Source organism: Dama dama, chromosome 32, assembly GCF_033118175.1.
Source record: "Dama dama isolate Ldn47 chromosome 32, ASM3311817v1, whole genome shotgun sequence".
In the NCBI taxonomy this organism is placed as follows: domain Eukaryota; kingdom Metazoa; phylum Chordata; class Mammalia; order Artiodactyla; family Cervidae; genus Dama; species Dama dama.
The window spans coordinates 22,576,296-22,593,335 of record NC_083712.1 but is presented as its reverse complement, the minus strand read 5'-3'; the positions used below and the strand labels follow the sequence as shown (position 1 = coordinate 22,593,335).

Genomic DNA, 17,040 nt, shown 5'->3' with positions numbered 1-17,040 from the left:
AAAGCGGCTTGAGCGCTCAATAGGCTGCGCGGGTGTAAACGGAGGCGCGCTAGTGGGTGGAGACGGGAGGATAATAAAGGTGGAGTGGAAGGAAGCAGCTTAGTGATGGAGAAGGTGTCCAGGGGCTGGGGGCGCTGCGTGGGTTATGCCCAGCAGCTGCTGGGTCCCGGACAACTTCAGGGTACAGCGAGCAGGATGTTTTAAAGTGGGGGTGGGGGAAGCGTCTGGTCTGAAGCTCAGCCTCTGGAGCTCCGTTTGCGCCCCCGGCTGGGTATCTAACCTCGCTCCCTTGCACTCCGCTAGGGCCGGCTGCCAGCGCGGATGGAGATGAGTTGCTTCTTGGCTTCCACGTTAGGGTCCCCCGGGCAGCTACCTACGTTGATCCTGAGTAGCCTTAGGGGCACGACCTTCGGGGCACCAGTTACCAGGCTGCACTGGGCGGCCAATTGCGACACAGGTGAGTTGAGTAATCCAAGTTGTGATCCAGGTATTTTTCAGAATATTTTTTGGAACCTAGAAAAGTTAGCACCCCAAGAGAACAAAACAAGGGCGGGTGGGTGAGGGTGAAGGTGGGCGTCTCCGAAAGCGGTGGAGGTAAGTGATGCTGGGAGAGGAGGGTTTAATAAGGAGATAGCAGTTGGGGAGCACGCTGAAGAGGGAAAGACACACCGCTGAGCCCGCAGAGGGAAAAGGCAAGGACAGTGAGAAGGATGCTCCGGATCTGCCCAGGGCCTGGGTTCTCTGATTCTCAATTCCGCCCTTTTCTCCAGGTACCCAGTCCTGACTCTCGTTTCCCTCTCTCCTCTTGATACTTCCTGGTAAAGGGGCTGAGAGGGGAGTGTGCCTCTCCTAGCAGCAGGTCCCTAAGCTGTAGGAAAACTGCCAAGGAAGGTGAAGCGTTGCGAATACCCTGCATTTTTTTTTTCTTTTTTAAATTATGAAAGTATGATAACACATTTACAGGAGACGTGAGAAATACAGAACAGAGTTACATTCAGTTCCACTATAAAAATTATTTTTAAAGTAGATAAATTAAGATTTTTACTTGGAGTTTCAATATCAAAAAGTAGATAAATGAAGATTTTTTTTTTGGTTGGAATTTCAGTATCAAACTCTCAAAAATTAATAGAATAGGCAGAAAAGTAGAAGGAGATAGTAGACCTGAAAAGCACTATGAACCAGTTCAACATAATTAAGATTTATACAATTTTCACACAACAGCAGGATGCAAAGAGAACACCCTGCATTTTTACTTTGCTTAATTGGATTAGTTTGTGAGCTACTGTATAGCGTGCTCACAGCCATTTGCAGAGAAAACCTAAGACTTTTCTCTAACTGAATTTCTTCAGGTCATCAACATATCCTGACATAGAACAATGTTTGTGAAATATTAAGTGAAAAAAAAATAAGCAAGTCGCAGAACCAAGTATATAACCTAATGCCCTCTTTGGGAGACATTTTTTCCTCTCTCTCTACCGCTAGACTGATATCTGGAAAGAAAAATACTGATCAACTTGATCATTTGGGAATGGAGAAGAAACTTGCGCTCTTATGTGATTCACGTCTATATTGTTTAAGACTTTAAACAAGTGTATCTGTGCAATATCTGTTAGTATATCTTCCTGGGCTTGCATTTCCTCCTCTCTAAAGGACTGAGGGTAGAACTTCCCGGTGGCCCCGTGATTAAGACTGCACTTCTACTTGGTCAGGAACTAAGATCCCACATGACTAAGATCTCTCCAAAAAATGGATCGAGGATGAACTACAAGGCCAGTTATACATATAAATGTTCAGGGTTTGTATATATCTGACTCTCTGCTCATCTCTGTGGACAAAACAAGGACTATAACATACAAGCGCTGCCCTCGGAAGTGGAGAAAGAGGGTGGGCGGGGAGTGGGGGTGAGTGATCCCGGGAGCAGCAAATGTGAGCCAAGAAATGTCCCCACTCAGGGGAGGATATGAGAGATTCAAAAGTCAATAGAGGGTCTCCTGTTTGCAGCACAGGTCAACTCATAGTGACAAGAGCAAGATAATTTGACTGGTGGCAGGGAGCAAGCTGAAGTAGAGTTTGACTGCCAGGTTTAAACATTTGATTTCTATTTTGAAGGCAATTTGTGAGTGAGGAAGAGGCACTGAAGTTTTTTTTTTGTTTGTTTGCTTGTTTGTTTTTAAAGGGGCAACACAATAAGAACCTTCTATTTTGTTCCTTTTCCTCTTTCCTATGGTTTCCTTGTTACCAGATGGGACCTTCTCATACTGCCTTGGAATATTGAAATTTCAGATGAAACCAGTCAAATGGCCAGGCCTGCAAAAAACGTACAACACCATCCTTCTTTCCTGGAGACAAAGTACACAGTGAGTCCACCATAAAGTGGAAGGATCCTCTGTGTAGGGAACAGTGCCCTGCCAAGGTCAAGACTATCAACCTTTGTAACCGTGTTGATTGTCAGCCTCGCAGAATGAATCCGACTGAGTAGGAAGGTGTGAACCTTCCCTCCTGAAGATTCATTTTAGATTAAAGGATGAATTCCTTCTCACTTGGAAGGTCTTTGTTTGCTACTCTCTCCAGCTTGAAATAAGTGCTGTTGACAGTTAAAGTTGTAGGCCAGAATATTTTATAAACTACAGAAGGGCTTTGTAAATGTTGACACTTGGATTTACTTAAATTTTCTGTCACTTGGAATGGTTCCCAATATGAAAAAGGTATTTTAGACTGAAAAACAAATTCTGGCTGGATACAGAACTATGGTATCTATATACTCTCACACATGAAACCATCAGTGTTAATTCCTATTGTCTTCAATTCCTCTCCATGTATTCTCTCCTGAAGCCTCTGCAGTCAAGAGTTTTGCCTTGACTATTCTAGCACAGATCTTGTCAAGATCACTAATATCTTCCATGTTCTTTTTTATTTTAAGTCACTCAGTCCTGTCTGACTCTTTGTGACCCCATGGACTATATAGTCCATGGTATTCTCCAGGCCAGAATACTGGAGTGGGTAGCTTTTCCTTCTCCAGGGCATCTTCCCAACCCAGGGAAGGAACCCAGGTCTCTCGCATGGAGAGTGGATTCTTCACCAGCTGAGCCACAAGGGAAGAATACTGGAGTGGGTAGCCTATCCCTTCTCCAGGGAATCTTCCTGACCCAGGAATCGAACCAGGGTCTCCTGCATTGCAGGAGTATTCTTTACCAACTGAGCTATGAGGGAAGCCCTATCTTCCATGTAGCTAAACCTTTAAGTCATTTCTCAGACCCTATCTAAATTGACTTATCAACAGTATTCAACATACGTGAGTGCTTATTACTTCCTTGAACCCCTGCCCCGTCTAACTTTGAGGATTCCATATTCTCTGGATTGTTTTCTCCCTCACCAGTCATTCTTTCTGCTTTGCTAGTTTCTCTTCGAACCACACACCACTAGATGTTAAAATACCTAGAGCTCGAACTCTCCCTTTTCTCTGCTTTTCCATTCTCCACTCTCGGTTAGCTCATCCATTTCAGTACTTAAATTATACCAGTATAACACACACACACACACACACACACACACACACATATCTGGGGGTATATGTATCTATATGTATATATATTACCCCAGTCTGAACCTCCTCTCTAAACCCCAGTGTAACATCTCCACTTAGACATCTAATAGGCATCAAACAGACACATCCCAACATGCTTCCAAATCTGCTTCTCTTGAATTCTTTCTGATTTTGGTAAAGGTCAACATCATCTTTCCAAGTATTAAACCGAAGCCTTGGGGTCAACCTAGATTCCTTTTGTTGTTGTTGTTACCCTCCTCATCCAATTCAACAGCAAGTCCTATTGTTTCAAATTTGAGAACACACCCAAAGTTCCTGACTTGTCACCAGCTGCCCTTCTGTCATCTAATCTGAAACATCATCTCACATCAGATTACATCACTCTGTCCTCAAAATTCTCCAATGGCTTCTGGTTTCAGGTAACTTATAACTCCCACCGCCAAAAAGAATCTTAATCCCTTGCCCCTGTTACTTTACTGATCTCATCTCTTATCATTTATCCCCTTGATAAGTCCATCCCGTGTCCCACCAGCCTCTTTACTGCTCTCTAAACCTCCAGGTATGCTCCTGTTTTAGACTGTGTGTTTTCCCCTCTGTCTGGAATTCTTTTTTTCATCTCTTTATGACTTCTTTTCTCATTTTCTTTGAGTCTTTGCTCAAATACTCTTTGCAATAAAGCCTTTCCTGATTATTCTGTCTAAACTTGCAACTCTTTCCATCCCGTCACATGGCCGTATTTTATGTTTCTTTATAGCATTTATTATTATCTGACCTTATATTTCTATTGATTTGTTTATACTGTGTCCTCCATGAGAATATAAATTCTATTAGGGCAAAGTCTTTGTCTTGTTCAGCCCAATGGTCCAGAATCTTACGCGAAGAAGGTGCTTGATAAATATTTGGTGAAGTAATAAATCCAGGATGACTGTCACACAGATGCTTAGGGCATGTATTCACATTAATATATGAAAGTATATTATTTATGAATATGCCTTTTTATCTAGCAGTATATAACTGTCTTGACTTTTTTTTGGTCTTGTTCTATTGTTAATGCCATCAAAATCCTAGTCACTAATAGATTTTACTCCCTCCTTTAGAAAAGTTGGTACAGTATGCCAGGTTGACTGATAATCAGATTGTTCTAGTCATTGTGCTTACTTTCTTTTACCCTTTTTTTACAGGCACTTTATATGCATAGACTATACTTCTCTGATAGAAAAGAAGACATTATGGCCATTTGAGATCCGAGAATATCTGAGTCCAAGGATTTCAGTCACTATTAAAGGAAAACAACAGTAGGTAGGGGGAAAAGGAGGCAAAAGATTAAGGACCCTGGAGGCTTGCCTCCAATGGATACTGCTCCAGCACCTTCTCTGTTTAGTTTTCTATATTAATATCAGGTCAGGACATGTGCTCTGAAGAAAAATAAGGCAGGGCTAGAGGGCAGAGGGTGGAGAGAGCTGCTGTTGAGACAGAGAGGTCTGGGAAGGTTTTCTGCACAGGTGACCATTTAAGCAGAGATCAGATTGTGATAAAATGAGGAAGATGCTGCTACAAATGCTTCCCACCAGTGGATGAGCACTTCTGTCGTTAATAGTAAAGATGAAACCATGTGCAATATGGTTTAAATACATTTATATTCAGCTTTTACGAAAGCAATCAATTTGGGATACTTTTATTTTAAATAGCCTGCCTGAATTTGAGCATGAAAACTAGTAAAAACAAAATTGGCTTAAGACACTTAGCCATTGACCTTCCTCCAAGTCAGCACAATGACGAGAACAATCTGAATATCAGTCAACCTACCATATTGTACCAACTTTTCTATTTTCCAAAGGAAGGAGTAATATCTATTAGTGCCTAGGATTTTGATGGCATTAATAATAGAATGAGACCAAAAGAAAAGTCAAGACATAGTTATATACTGTTAGATAAAAAGGCATATTCGTAAATAATATACTTTCATATATTAGTGTATGAATAGCCGCATTAAGCCTGTGGATGTCTGTGTATAACTGATAAAAGGATGGATTATAAACACATATTAGATTCATCTGAGCAAAGCCTAAAGAATCTGTACTGGAATGCTTCCGATAAAGGAGGAGGTTGGTAAGTTTGACTCATACTCTCTTAACAATGCAAAGTGTTCAAAATTAAATTGTTTATTTGTTTGCATTTCTCTCAGGCAGTCTAACATCTTGGACTGTCAGATACATAACATAATACTTCTTCCATTTTTCAAGTGATAAATGGTGTGCTGAGGCTTTGCATGCTTCAGATGGGTTGTAGTTCTGGTGACGTCACATCAGGAGGCCACTTGGAATCTCTTTCTTAAAGTCAGTGTTGTCCTCTGAAAAGATTTAGGTGGATACTGTGAACCTGAAACACCAAGCAAAATTCTCATTCCAATGTTCTTACAAACCCCAGCTCTCAAAAGGATCATGTTTGTATGTTCCATGCAGATGATATATATTTTTTAATTAAAAAAAAACTGTAATGTCACTTTTACACAAATCAGGGAACAGTCATATGGAGAAACTGCCATCTGGGGTGCTGAGAAGAAGGAGGGGTGCTCCTCTTAACCGGGCCTGGGTCCCAGAGAACTCTGTCAGCTGCCTTAAGAAGTCCTTCCCATTATTGGCCTCTCAGTTTCTCATTTCTTTTTTTCCTTTTTTCCTGCTACAGAACAAATGTTGGTAAGTTTATAGCCCCTGCTGCTTTTGGATCTGGGAACAAAGGTAAGCAGAAACCACATGCCTGCTTGTCAGAGAGTAAATACATCGTTAGAAATACAGGATCATCTCTCTTATGTACCTTTTGTTGCTTTTTAAAAAATCATATTACTACTTTATTTTACTTTAATTTTATTTTGGCTCTGCCTTGTCTCGGTTGTAGGATCTGGGATCTAGTTCCCTGACGAGGGATCGAACCTGGGCCCCCTGCACTGGGAGCATGGAGCTTAGCCAATGGACCACCAGGCAAGTCTCCCTTCCATCCCTTCTATAGACATGAAAGAGGGCTCCAACCAGCAATAATAATAGTTGTCAGAAAGTTATTGATAAGAGAATACAGTAACTTAGTATTTGGTGAAAAAGTAAGAGTGTAGATTTTAAACAAATTCAGAGCTTGGTTTCCTCTTCCTAACCTCTCTTCCTGTGTGCTATTCCATTTTTCCACCTAGCACACTTCGGTCAACATCTCCAAAATCAAATTCATTCAAAACTCCTCAAGCACCAACATCTGCAGAGATCACATTTATCAACCCTCACTCTCCTGTCACTCAAGTACCATGGCTGCCGTTTACAGAAATAACGACTGTCACTTAAAACGACAGCAAACACTGCTGGGGAACGTATAAGGAAAACAGCAACAAAAAGGCCTGGCAGCTTAGAGGAAATTTCAAAAGAATAAAGAATCTTTGACATCACTATGCTGGGCTGATGTAAACAGTGATAAGCCTAGACTGTCCCAATGCTTGAATTATACTAGATTTATTTTAAAATGACACTATATTAAGTATTTCCCTTAAAACAGCAAATTATCCTCGACATTTCAGATTATTTATAATATAAATGGTTCATAATTTTTGAGCGAACAATGTATCCCTGACATCTGGCTAGGTCCTTTCCATCTGTTTTTCCAATAATTACTCTATCTAGTCTATTATAAAAGAATTAAGAGCCAGAGAGGTGGTTGTCTTTGCTTAGCTGCTAAATCGTGTCAGACTCTCTTGTGACCCCATGGACTGTAGCCCACCAGGTTCCTCTGTCCATGGGATTTCCCAGGTAAGAATACTGGCGTGGGTTACCATTTCTTCCTCCCAGAGATCTTCCTGACCCAGGAATCGAACCTACCTCTCTTGCATCTCCTGCATGGCAGATAGATCCTTTATCACTGAGCCACCAAGGAAGCCCCTCAGGAGAGAGGCTGAGGCTCTCCTAAAGTGCTCAGTCAATAGGTACTAGAGTTAGGCCTTTGATTCCAGAGTGACACAGCTCATGACAACACTATGTGGTGGTGGTTTAGTCACTGAGTTGTGTCAGACACTTTGCAACCCCATGGACTGTAGCCCACCAGGCTCCTCTGTCCATGCGATTCTCCAGGCAAGGGTACTGGAGTGGGTAGCCACTCCCTTTTCCAGGGGACGATGCCATGTTACCACCTTAAATAAAAATGCTGATAATGGTTTTGGAAATTAAAACATCATTGGCCTGAGTTCAGTCTAGAAACTTCATTCTTTAAATGGCATACTAGCTGAGAATAAGTATTTATCTGTAAAACTCTACATCATAAAATAACTGGAATGTTTGTATTATTACTTTTGTGAAGCATTTTTATAATTAGATCTTCACAGAGAATCTAAAAGCAGAGTTTCATTTAGAAGAAAAGTGTAGAAACTCTACAACAGAGAAAGACATTGATTTCTCATAAGACAGCATTTTCTTTTTTACGTGGGTGAGGCCCTAAGTTATTCAGAACCTTTGGGCATTTTCCCCTTTCAGATTATGAAAAGTAATAAAAGGAAACCTCAGCCAAAGTTGGGGTCAGAGGACCAGTAGAGGGAGCTCTCTGGCCTGCTTACCACTCACCTTCAAAAAATCCCAATAGGAAGACAGCTGGTAAAGAATCTGCCTGCAAGGCAAGAGACCCAGTTCGATTCCTGGGTTGGGAAGATTCCCTGGAGAAGGGATAAGCTACCCACTCCCGTATTCTTGGGCTTCCCTGCTGCTTCAGGCAATAAAGAATCTGCCTGCAATGCGGGAGACCTGGGTCTTTTCCCTGAGTTGGGCAGATTCCCCGGGAGGAGGGCATGACAACCCACTCCTGGAGAACCCCACAGACAGAGGAGCCTGGTGGGCTACAGTCCTTGGAGTCGCAAAGAGTCAGACACGACTGAGTGACTAAGCAGAGCACAACAGGAAGAAACTATCTTGGTCTCCCAAAGCAGCCCAGCCACATTCCTACCCCGGCAGGAGGAGGGACGACTTCCTTGTTGCCTAGCAACAAGCCCAGCCAGTGGGAAACCCAGCAGCTCAGCCAGTGAGCAGCCATCATCACTTAAACCTTTCCTTTCCTCCAATGAACTTTCCTTTTTTCTTTGCTTATGACTTCCTTTCCTAGTCCTGCCTGCCTTTTACAAAAGCTGTCCATGCCCTGAAACTCCTCAGAGTATCTGTTTGCCAGATGAGATGCTACTGGATTCATGAACTGTTTAAAAAAAAAAAAACCCAGTTAGATCTTCAAATGTACTCAGATTTTTGTTATTTTAACCAACAGTAGAGAAGTGCTTGTCTTTGTATTTTGCTCTTTATAAAAATTCCTGAGATACAACCAAAGACTACAAACACTTGCTCAAAATCGTCCTCTCAAGGTAGATAATCTTGAAAACTTGAAACTTCATATACGACTTCGTTTCGTTTGTATATGGAAAACACTGACCTGTTAAAAAGCCTTGACCTGTCCACATGTGCCCAGCAAATTCCATCAGTGTCAATGAACCTTTTCGAGGTGTATCTGACTGTTAGAAGAAAAATAAAAGGAAGGATGAGTTTTATTGTTTCGAATATTTTTAAGAATCAGAGTCATGGTTTACAGAGAACCTACCCGAAATGTATGGGTGGTGCTGGGCCTTGAAAACTGCTCCATCGTTAGAGATCTTTCTCGAAGAGGTGACCGTTCTACACCATCAGGCAGTGCACTCAACCCATGGTTTTGTGGCTGTCTTCCTCTGAGCTAAATAAAGGATAATACATTCTTGTTAAAACAAATGCAGTTCATAAAAAGACAAAAGAAAATCTGTATATACTTCAGTCAGTCTCTCATTATTTGAAATTCTTTCACTTATTTGAAAAACTTTTATTTAGATCATGCTAAGTATAAGGTCTACTAAACGCAAATATCAAAATATACTTTAATTGTGTAACTAACTGTATCTTTTAATCTGATACAGCCCTAATAAGTAAATATGGATTAAAACATTAACCACATACAATTCTTAATATTAAATTATGATAGAAATGTTATTCTGCATTTGTGAAGCATCTGACTTTTTTTAAATGTGATGTTTGACTGCTTTTATGATTCCACTCTAAGCCACAATATTCTAGGGTTAAATATTAAAGCTTTGCAACTCTTGCCTTCTGGGAATGAGTTTTATTGCTGTGCCCAAGGAGGCAGAAGGAATGTGAGAGAAAGCACTGCCTCAGTTGGTTTTTCTCTCTCTAGGCTTTATGTTCCCATGGTTGGTATTCTTCTGTATTTTATCAAACAGACACAAGTTAGGGACTTCTTTGGCTGTCCAATGGTTAAGGCTCCACACTTCCAACATAGAGGGTGTGGGTTCAATGCCTGGTCAGGGAACTAAGATTCTATATGCTACATGGCCAAGAATAAATAGTCACTTATATTGGAGTGCAGTGAGCAGTCAGTATAAATCTGGGGGAAATCTGATTATGCTTCCTGCCAGCAGCATAGCTTCCTCAGGCTTTCTGTAATTGCTTGGCTGAAGAAGATGGTGCCTCTATACTGCAGTGAATATGGTAAAGATTAGCTATAAAAATGAGAGTTTAGGGCTTCTCTGGTAGTCCATGGTTAGGGACTCGGCATTTTCTCTGCCATGGCCAGGGTTCAATCCCTGGTCAGGGAACTAAGATCCCTGATGTCATGTGGCAGGGCCAAAAAAAAAAAAAGGAAAGAGAACTAGTAAAAATGGCAGAGTATTTTACTGTGCTTTTAATCTATGCCAGGCATTATTTAACATCTATAACTTCATTTAATCCTTATAGCAATTCTTTGAGGTGGGAATCATTATTGCTCTTTTATAAATAAGAAAATTAAGGGAGATTAATTTGTACCAAATCATACAGAGAGTTTGTGTGACAGGCTTCAAACACTGATCTACCTGTCCATGGGATTCTCCAGGCAAGAATATTGGAGTGGGTTGCCATGTCCTTCTCCAGGGGATTTTCCCAACCCAGGGATCGAACTCAGGTCTCCTGCATTGTAGGCAGATTCTTTACCATCTGAGCCCCCAGGGAAGCCCCTCCTGACCCAACCTTCACACTGTTTTTCCTTACTACACCATCCTGACCATCAGATATTTCCTTGACACCTGGACTCTCTGATTTAACTCAGGCCATGTTTCTTTTTCACAAAATATTGAATCAACCTTCTGACCTCCTGTAAATTCTCACAAGCCACTGACTTTCAGGAAGCAGATCAGGGAGATGTTTTATGCTACTGAGCTCTTGTGAAAGTGTTCCAATTATGCTTGCTTGCTTTCCAACAAACAGTGAAAATGGTGCACTTGAGTATTAAGAAATTTGTCTCACGGAAACAGGGCGCGATCCGGGACCTGCCACGTGGTGCTCTCCAGTCTCTGAGCCTATCGGGGGCAACCTACTCCGTGAGGTTTGAGTCGATGGGGAGCCCACACGGTCCATGCCAGTTTGCCTGTAAACACAACAACGTCACCTGAGCAGGGGCAGAGAGACGAAAGACTTTTCCACAAAGCTCTTCACCTGAACTATTGGTCACAGCCTGCCTCCAACGCCTAGCAGAACGAGCTAAGTTTCCTGAAGATGAATGTGGGTGGGGGACTGAACCCCAGCTCCAATCACTCCTGTGTTTAGCAAGGACTACCAGCCTGTGTTTAATTAGTGCTCAGCAATGCGCAGAACACACAAGTTTCTGAAGGTCTAGTTCCTCCCCTTAAGGAGATTTGTTGTTGTTTAGTCTCTAAGTTAGTCCAACCTTTTGCGACCCCGTGGACTGTAGCCCACCAGGCTGCTCTGTCCGTAGGATTTCCCAGGCAAGAATAATGGAGTGGGTTGCCATTTCCTCCTCCAGGGGATCTTCTGGACTCTGGGATTGAACCTGCATCTCCTGCCTCGGCAGGAGGATTCTCTACCACTGAGCCACCAGGGAAACCCTCAGGGAGATTACAAATCATTGAAAACAAGATGACGACACATTAAGTAATTAGATTACAAGGCAATGCAGTTGCTATAGTGCTATGTCCAGTATCTGGCTCTTACTACAACTGCTATAGAAATTTAGGGAATAGAGCAATCGATGCAGGATAAAATTAATTCTACTGTGCAGGGCTCAGGTGACGAAAACCACAAAATTTTATGTAAGGTCATAAAATCAAGAGGCAAAATAATGTCCTTTGATGGGAAAACTAAATATTGTGAAAATGTCAACTATTTATTCCTACATTTTAAATAGATTTAATGCTATGAGGTCCAATGTGATACTTTTTAAAAAATTTGACAACCAGATTGTAAAATTTATCAGGATGGATTAGAAATTTTAATAAAAGAAGAATAAGGATGATAAGACACCTTCCTTACCAGATAATAACATTGAAAAATTAAATGATCCAACTCATGCACAAGAAAAGAGATGGATACTCTAGAAATGAATTCTAATTCATTTTTCATTTGACTAATCATAAACTTATGAAAATTAAAATATGACAGGTTTTGATCCATCAGGTTTTAAAATACACACACTACCTAAAGTTTACAGGCTGTAAGGAAAGACTCTTGTCTGTTGCCAGGGGATCTATAAAACTTGGTAGAATCATTTTTAGAACTTTGAAAAATTATTTCAAGAGCCTTAAAAATATCCATAACCTTTGACCTGGTAGCTTTACTTCTACGACTCACCACCAGGAAGCAATTTTAAGACACCCTAAGATTTATGTAAGATAATATTCACTGCATAATAGTGAAAATATACAAGAAATGAAATTTTCCAGTAACAGGGCAACACATATACCCACATAATTATAGTCATTAAAATCATGCTTTCAAAAATATGTAATAACATGGAAAATATGAATAATGTTTAAGTGAAAAAGTGTATGAAAAAGTGCTATATTACAGGACTTCCCTGGTGATCCAGTGGTTAAGAATCTGCTTGCAGATGCAGGTTCGACCTTTGGCTGGGGACCTACTGATAAGATCCCATGTGCCACAATGTAACATCTTGTGTGTGGTGACCAAGACCCAAAGCAGCCAAAAATACATTTTAAAAAGCTCTAGCTGTTCTGGGAACTTCAAAGCAATCAACAAGACACTAGCTATTAACCTAAATATTGCCTGACACTTGAGTGACTGAGAAAACTATTCCTCTGTAATTCTACAATTAAAAGAAGCAACAAATGCCTTTTTAATAAGGCAGTGATTTGAAGTTGATCCCTGAGGCCAAAAGATTTTCTGAAATTCCCTACACAGAGTGAAACTTGTCCTTAGAGATAAATAAAACTAATAGGTATGTTGTTGTTGAGTCTTTAAGTTGTGTCCGACTCTTCTGTGACCTCATGGGCTGTCCATGGGATTTCCCAGGCAAGAATACTGGAGTGGGTTGCCATTTCTTTCTCCAGGGGATCTTCCCAGTCCAAGAATCGAACCCACAGCTCCTGCCACGTCTCCACATTGCAGGTAAGGTTCTTTACTGCTGAGCCACTTACTCTAATAGCTACATACATCAATTATGTTATTTAAAAGCTAATAATTAGCTAATTATTAGTTTTACTGAGTTAGTCACTGAAACCCATCCAAGACCCTCTCTCTCAAAGAGCTTCCTTTTGTTTGGCTGCCTGTGCTATAGGTACATGGCCTGACTTTATATTCTAGTATCCAACTAAGTGTACTACTTTAATTCATGTTAAATATCCAGAGTAATGAACCACTTAGAAAAATGTTCATATAAAATTTGACAGCGGATGCTCTGTCTGGAATAAATCACAAACTAACTGACAAGCATCTCTGTCCTCTGTGATCTTTGCTTTACCACCAGAGAGAAACAAGACTTACAGTTTTGTCCCCCTAAGAACTTCATCACTGTACACACTGGGGATTTTTAGTCTCTGGGAGTCTGAGGTAAGAGAAGGCAGCCTCCTGTGTGCCAGTGTTTTCTTTGCGGAGGTCTGTGGTCCACGAGCATCCGTGATCCGGGCCAGACGGTTCGGGGCTGAGGAAAGAACAGTGGATCCTACACCCAGTGGTTTGTCCTCCTGCTCACTCCTGGGGGAGAGGAAGCAACTTACTCACTCAGGTGTAAGCTCTATGAGAATAGGGCACTTACATATTTGTCCTTTACCAGACTATCTAGAGCCTGGCATGCAGAACATGGTCCCACTTGTTCAATGAATGAACAGACTAACATTTCCAGTTCAATTTTAATTTCAATGAAGGATCATCAACAGGGAAAAAAAAGATCTAAGTTTCTTCTTGTTTGCATGAAATCATATAGCCCACAAGATGCAGAATTCACAGCTACAGTGCCCTTTTCTTGTCAGCCCCAAGCTAACAGAAATTGTTTTGTGGCTGATATCAGAATATGGTCCTTTTACTTTTACACATTGACTGCATGTGGTGTTTAGTGCTAGAATGCATCCAGCACAGGGAAGAGGGTGGGTCACTATTTTTTATACGCACTGTGTTCTATCTGCAAAATAGGTAGGTCTCTGCTGAAGTGGTTTTGCTTGAATTGTCATCACACCATTCAAGTCACTATAAAAATTGTTGGAGAAGCGATGTATCTGGGGAAAGTAAACACAATAAAAATTAAAAAGTATCCAGGGTCACTGCAATTACTGTCGCCTGTCAGGAACCTGCAGGGAAAAAAGGACACCTTCAAACTGGCTAATTGGAGGTACATTTAATAAAGGGACTCTATTTTCTAAAAACATGTAGAGAGAAATTAATAAAGAATGACTGAATTTCTGAATAGTTCCCAGTCGCTCCGCAGTAAAGAATCCTCCTGCAAGGCAGGGGATGCAGGTTCTATTCCTGGTTTAGGAAGATCCTCTGAAGAAGAGAATGGCAACCCACACCAGTATTCTTGTCTGGAGAATCCCATGGACAGAGGAATCTGGCAGGCTCCAGTCCATGGGGTAACGAAGAGTCAGACACAACTGAGTGACTGACACTCACTCAGTCTTTATGTTGGTGATAACAAGTGCTACTTCGTAGAGTTATTAGGAGAATTCAATTTGATAACCTTGATGAAAGTGTGAAGTAAAGGCTAAATTATTACTAATCTCATATCTGGCCTGTAATACGACCAGTAAGATTTAAAATAATATTTAGTTTCAGGCGAACAGGGTTTCTGCAACTAGAATTCTAATTCCAGAAAAATGTGGCAACAATCCCATTTTCCTCAAATCAAATACATATAAAAATAAATGTCAGAGGCATAAATTAAGACCTACTGTGATTACCACAAAATGCTTTGCCTATTTCAGAATAAACTCTACTAGTATTTTATTTTTACTTTTAACTTTGTTGCCCATTCACTTTCTTTTACATTTATCCAAATCAAAACAGCTGTAAAAAACATTTTTAAAAACCATAAAAAGCCATAAGTACAACAAAATATCTGTTTAAAAAATTCCTTAGATTTGAAAATTTCTGTATTTCTCAAGTATATTTATGTTGCCTGATAGTTAAAGATTCTCTTCTATGTTGTCATAACTGTTCATTTGTATGTGATTCACATTTCATATTTTAATATGAAAAGTGGGAAAATATTATTGAGCCTGTCAGCAATTTAAAGAGACCAAAAAGTACATTAAGCTGGTAGCACTTTCAAAAGTTTCTCTGGAACAACACAAGCAAAGACTAAGTGGAAAGCCCTGGCACTGGAGAGTAAATTCTATTAGTTATTTCTGTTTTAATCCACGGCTCCCTGAACCTCACGCCCTATTGCTCCTAAGCTAGGTGCATATTTTTGCCTTTGCTTTGTCATCCTCCAAAGTTGTAGTCTATATCTAAACTACAACTGTCATCTACTCTAAACATATCTACTAGATTCCCTCTGTGTGTGTGTGTGTGTGCGTGCATGTGCATGCTATACTCTTTGTCATGGCTTGACTCCTTCCAACTAACTTGTAAGAACCAGGAATTTCGTCTTCTCTCTTGTCTGCTTCCCCACACCAGATGGGCTGTGCAAACATAAAGTCCAAACTCCTTAGCCCTCCTGAAGGTCTCCCATGAACAAGTGCATCCCTTCCAGCCTCACTTTGCACTAGATCTTTGAATAGGGACATCATTCAAGAAAACCGTACTGAGTTCCCAGTACATGTTTGTATGATTCTGTGCTCACAACAACCCCTTGCACAACATGTGATTGTCCTCATGCTACAGATAAAGAAACTGAAGTTTAGAAAAGTTGAACAACAGGTCCAAGATAATCCTCCTTACAGGTCTCAATTCCCAATGTCATGTCCTGCCATAATACATTAAGCCCACATTCTCTTACAACCCTTCTTTTGCACATCACTTAGAGAAGACACTGCATCTGACCTGTATCATACTTTCCACTTGACTAGTTCAGAGAATATGCTGTGATCATCTCTGTATGTCCCTAAAACACCTAATACAGTTGGTGTGTGGGTGCTCAGTTGTGTCTGACTCTTTGCAACCCCATGGACTGTATCCCACCAGGCTCCTCTGTCCATGGAATCTCTCAGCCAAGAATACTAGAGTGGGTTGCCATCTCCTATGCCAGAGGATCTTCCTGACCTGGGGATTGAATCTGAGTCTCCTGCATTGGCAGGCAGATTCTTTACCACTGAGCCACCTAAGAAGCTCCAATATAGTTCACTTAATACAAACTCAATAAATGCTGAATGAACTCAATGCATACTCATTGATCGAGTATTTTATTGCTTTGGTGGGAGGGAAGGAGAACCTTCAACCTCTCTAGAAATACTGGGGAAAGCATTTTTTCTCTTCAAAAATTGTGGTATCAGTTCTACCACTCCAAACAGCTGGAAAATCTCAAATCTGAGTGTCCCTGTTCTATCAAACAATCTGGCGATTATATTAAACTTCATAAAATATTTTAAAATTTTGGTCTTATTGGCCAATACACCCAAATATCTTGATAACAGAATTTAACACTGGACACTGTCACTCTGGACAAACTGAGGCCAGATATATAAGGACTGAAAGAAAGAGAGAGCGAGAGGCAAAGTAACTACCTGAGGTGGGTTAAGATGAGAAGCCAGGGATACACTTCGAGTTTCTGAACTTCTGGATGGCGGAACACTGGACACATCAGCGTTAATACGGGAAATGACTGTGGGTGGAGATTTACTCTCAGCTACTTGCAATTTTTCTTTCTGTTTTTTTCCTTCTGTGCCAAAGAAAAACCAATATTATTAAGAAACATTATCTAATACTGTATATGTACTTAAAATTCACTGTTCAGAGAGAGTATTTCTTCTTGATATACTTTGAGTCTGCGGTGGCCACTGAACCTTAAAGAGGACAGACCCCACAGAGTAATGGGCTTTGATACTTTTCCAAGAGTATCTAATGAAATGCCTATCCTTTCAGGGGTAGGTAAGAAAAAAAAAATCAGAATTATACACTGGGGCAAGATGATTCTTGGTATTTTATAATATCCCAATTGATCCCTTTGACCATAAAAAGTAATATTTAATTAATATGATTATGATACTGTTGTGAAAATTGGTT

General features: G+C 40.7%; 1 protein-coding gene across 5 annotated transcripts in view; it reads right to left on the bottom strand.

The window, feature by feature from the left end:
* Positions 1–5,690: 5,690 nt before the first annotated feature.
* FAM149A (family with sequence similarity 149 member A) overlaps positions 5,691–17,040 on the bottom strand; it is a 37,149-nt gene continuing 25,799 nt past the window's right edge. For 4 of the 5 annotated variants that reach the window (XM_061134769.1, XM_061134771.1, XM_061134772.1 and 1 more), the window contains 7 exons: positions 16,542–16,696; positions 13,993–14,096; positions 13,369–13,578; positions 10,876–10,996; positions 9,149–9,277; positions 8,984–9,062; positions 5,691–5,923 (listed from right to left, as the gene is read on the bottom strand). In XM_061134769.1, coding sequence (XP_060990752.1) covers positions 5,850–5,923; positions 8,984–9,062; positions 9,149–9,277; positions 10,876–10,996; positions 13,369–13,578; positions 13,993–14,096; positions 16,542–16,696 — 872 coding nt within the window. In that variant the 3' untranslated portion in view covers positions 5,691–5,849. The remainder of the gene's footprint in view (positions 5,924–8,983; positions 9,063–9,148; positions 9,278–10,875; positions 10,997–13,368; positions 13,579–13,992; positions 14,097–16,541; positions 16,697–17,040) is intronic. The other variant, XM_061134770.1, reaches the window with a different exon arrangement.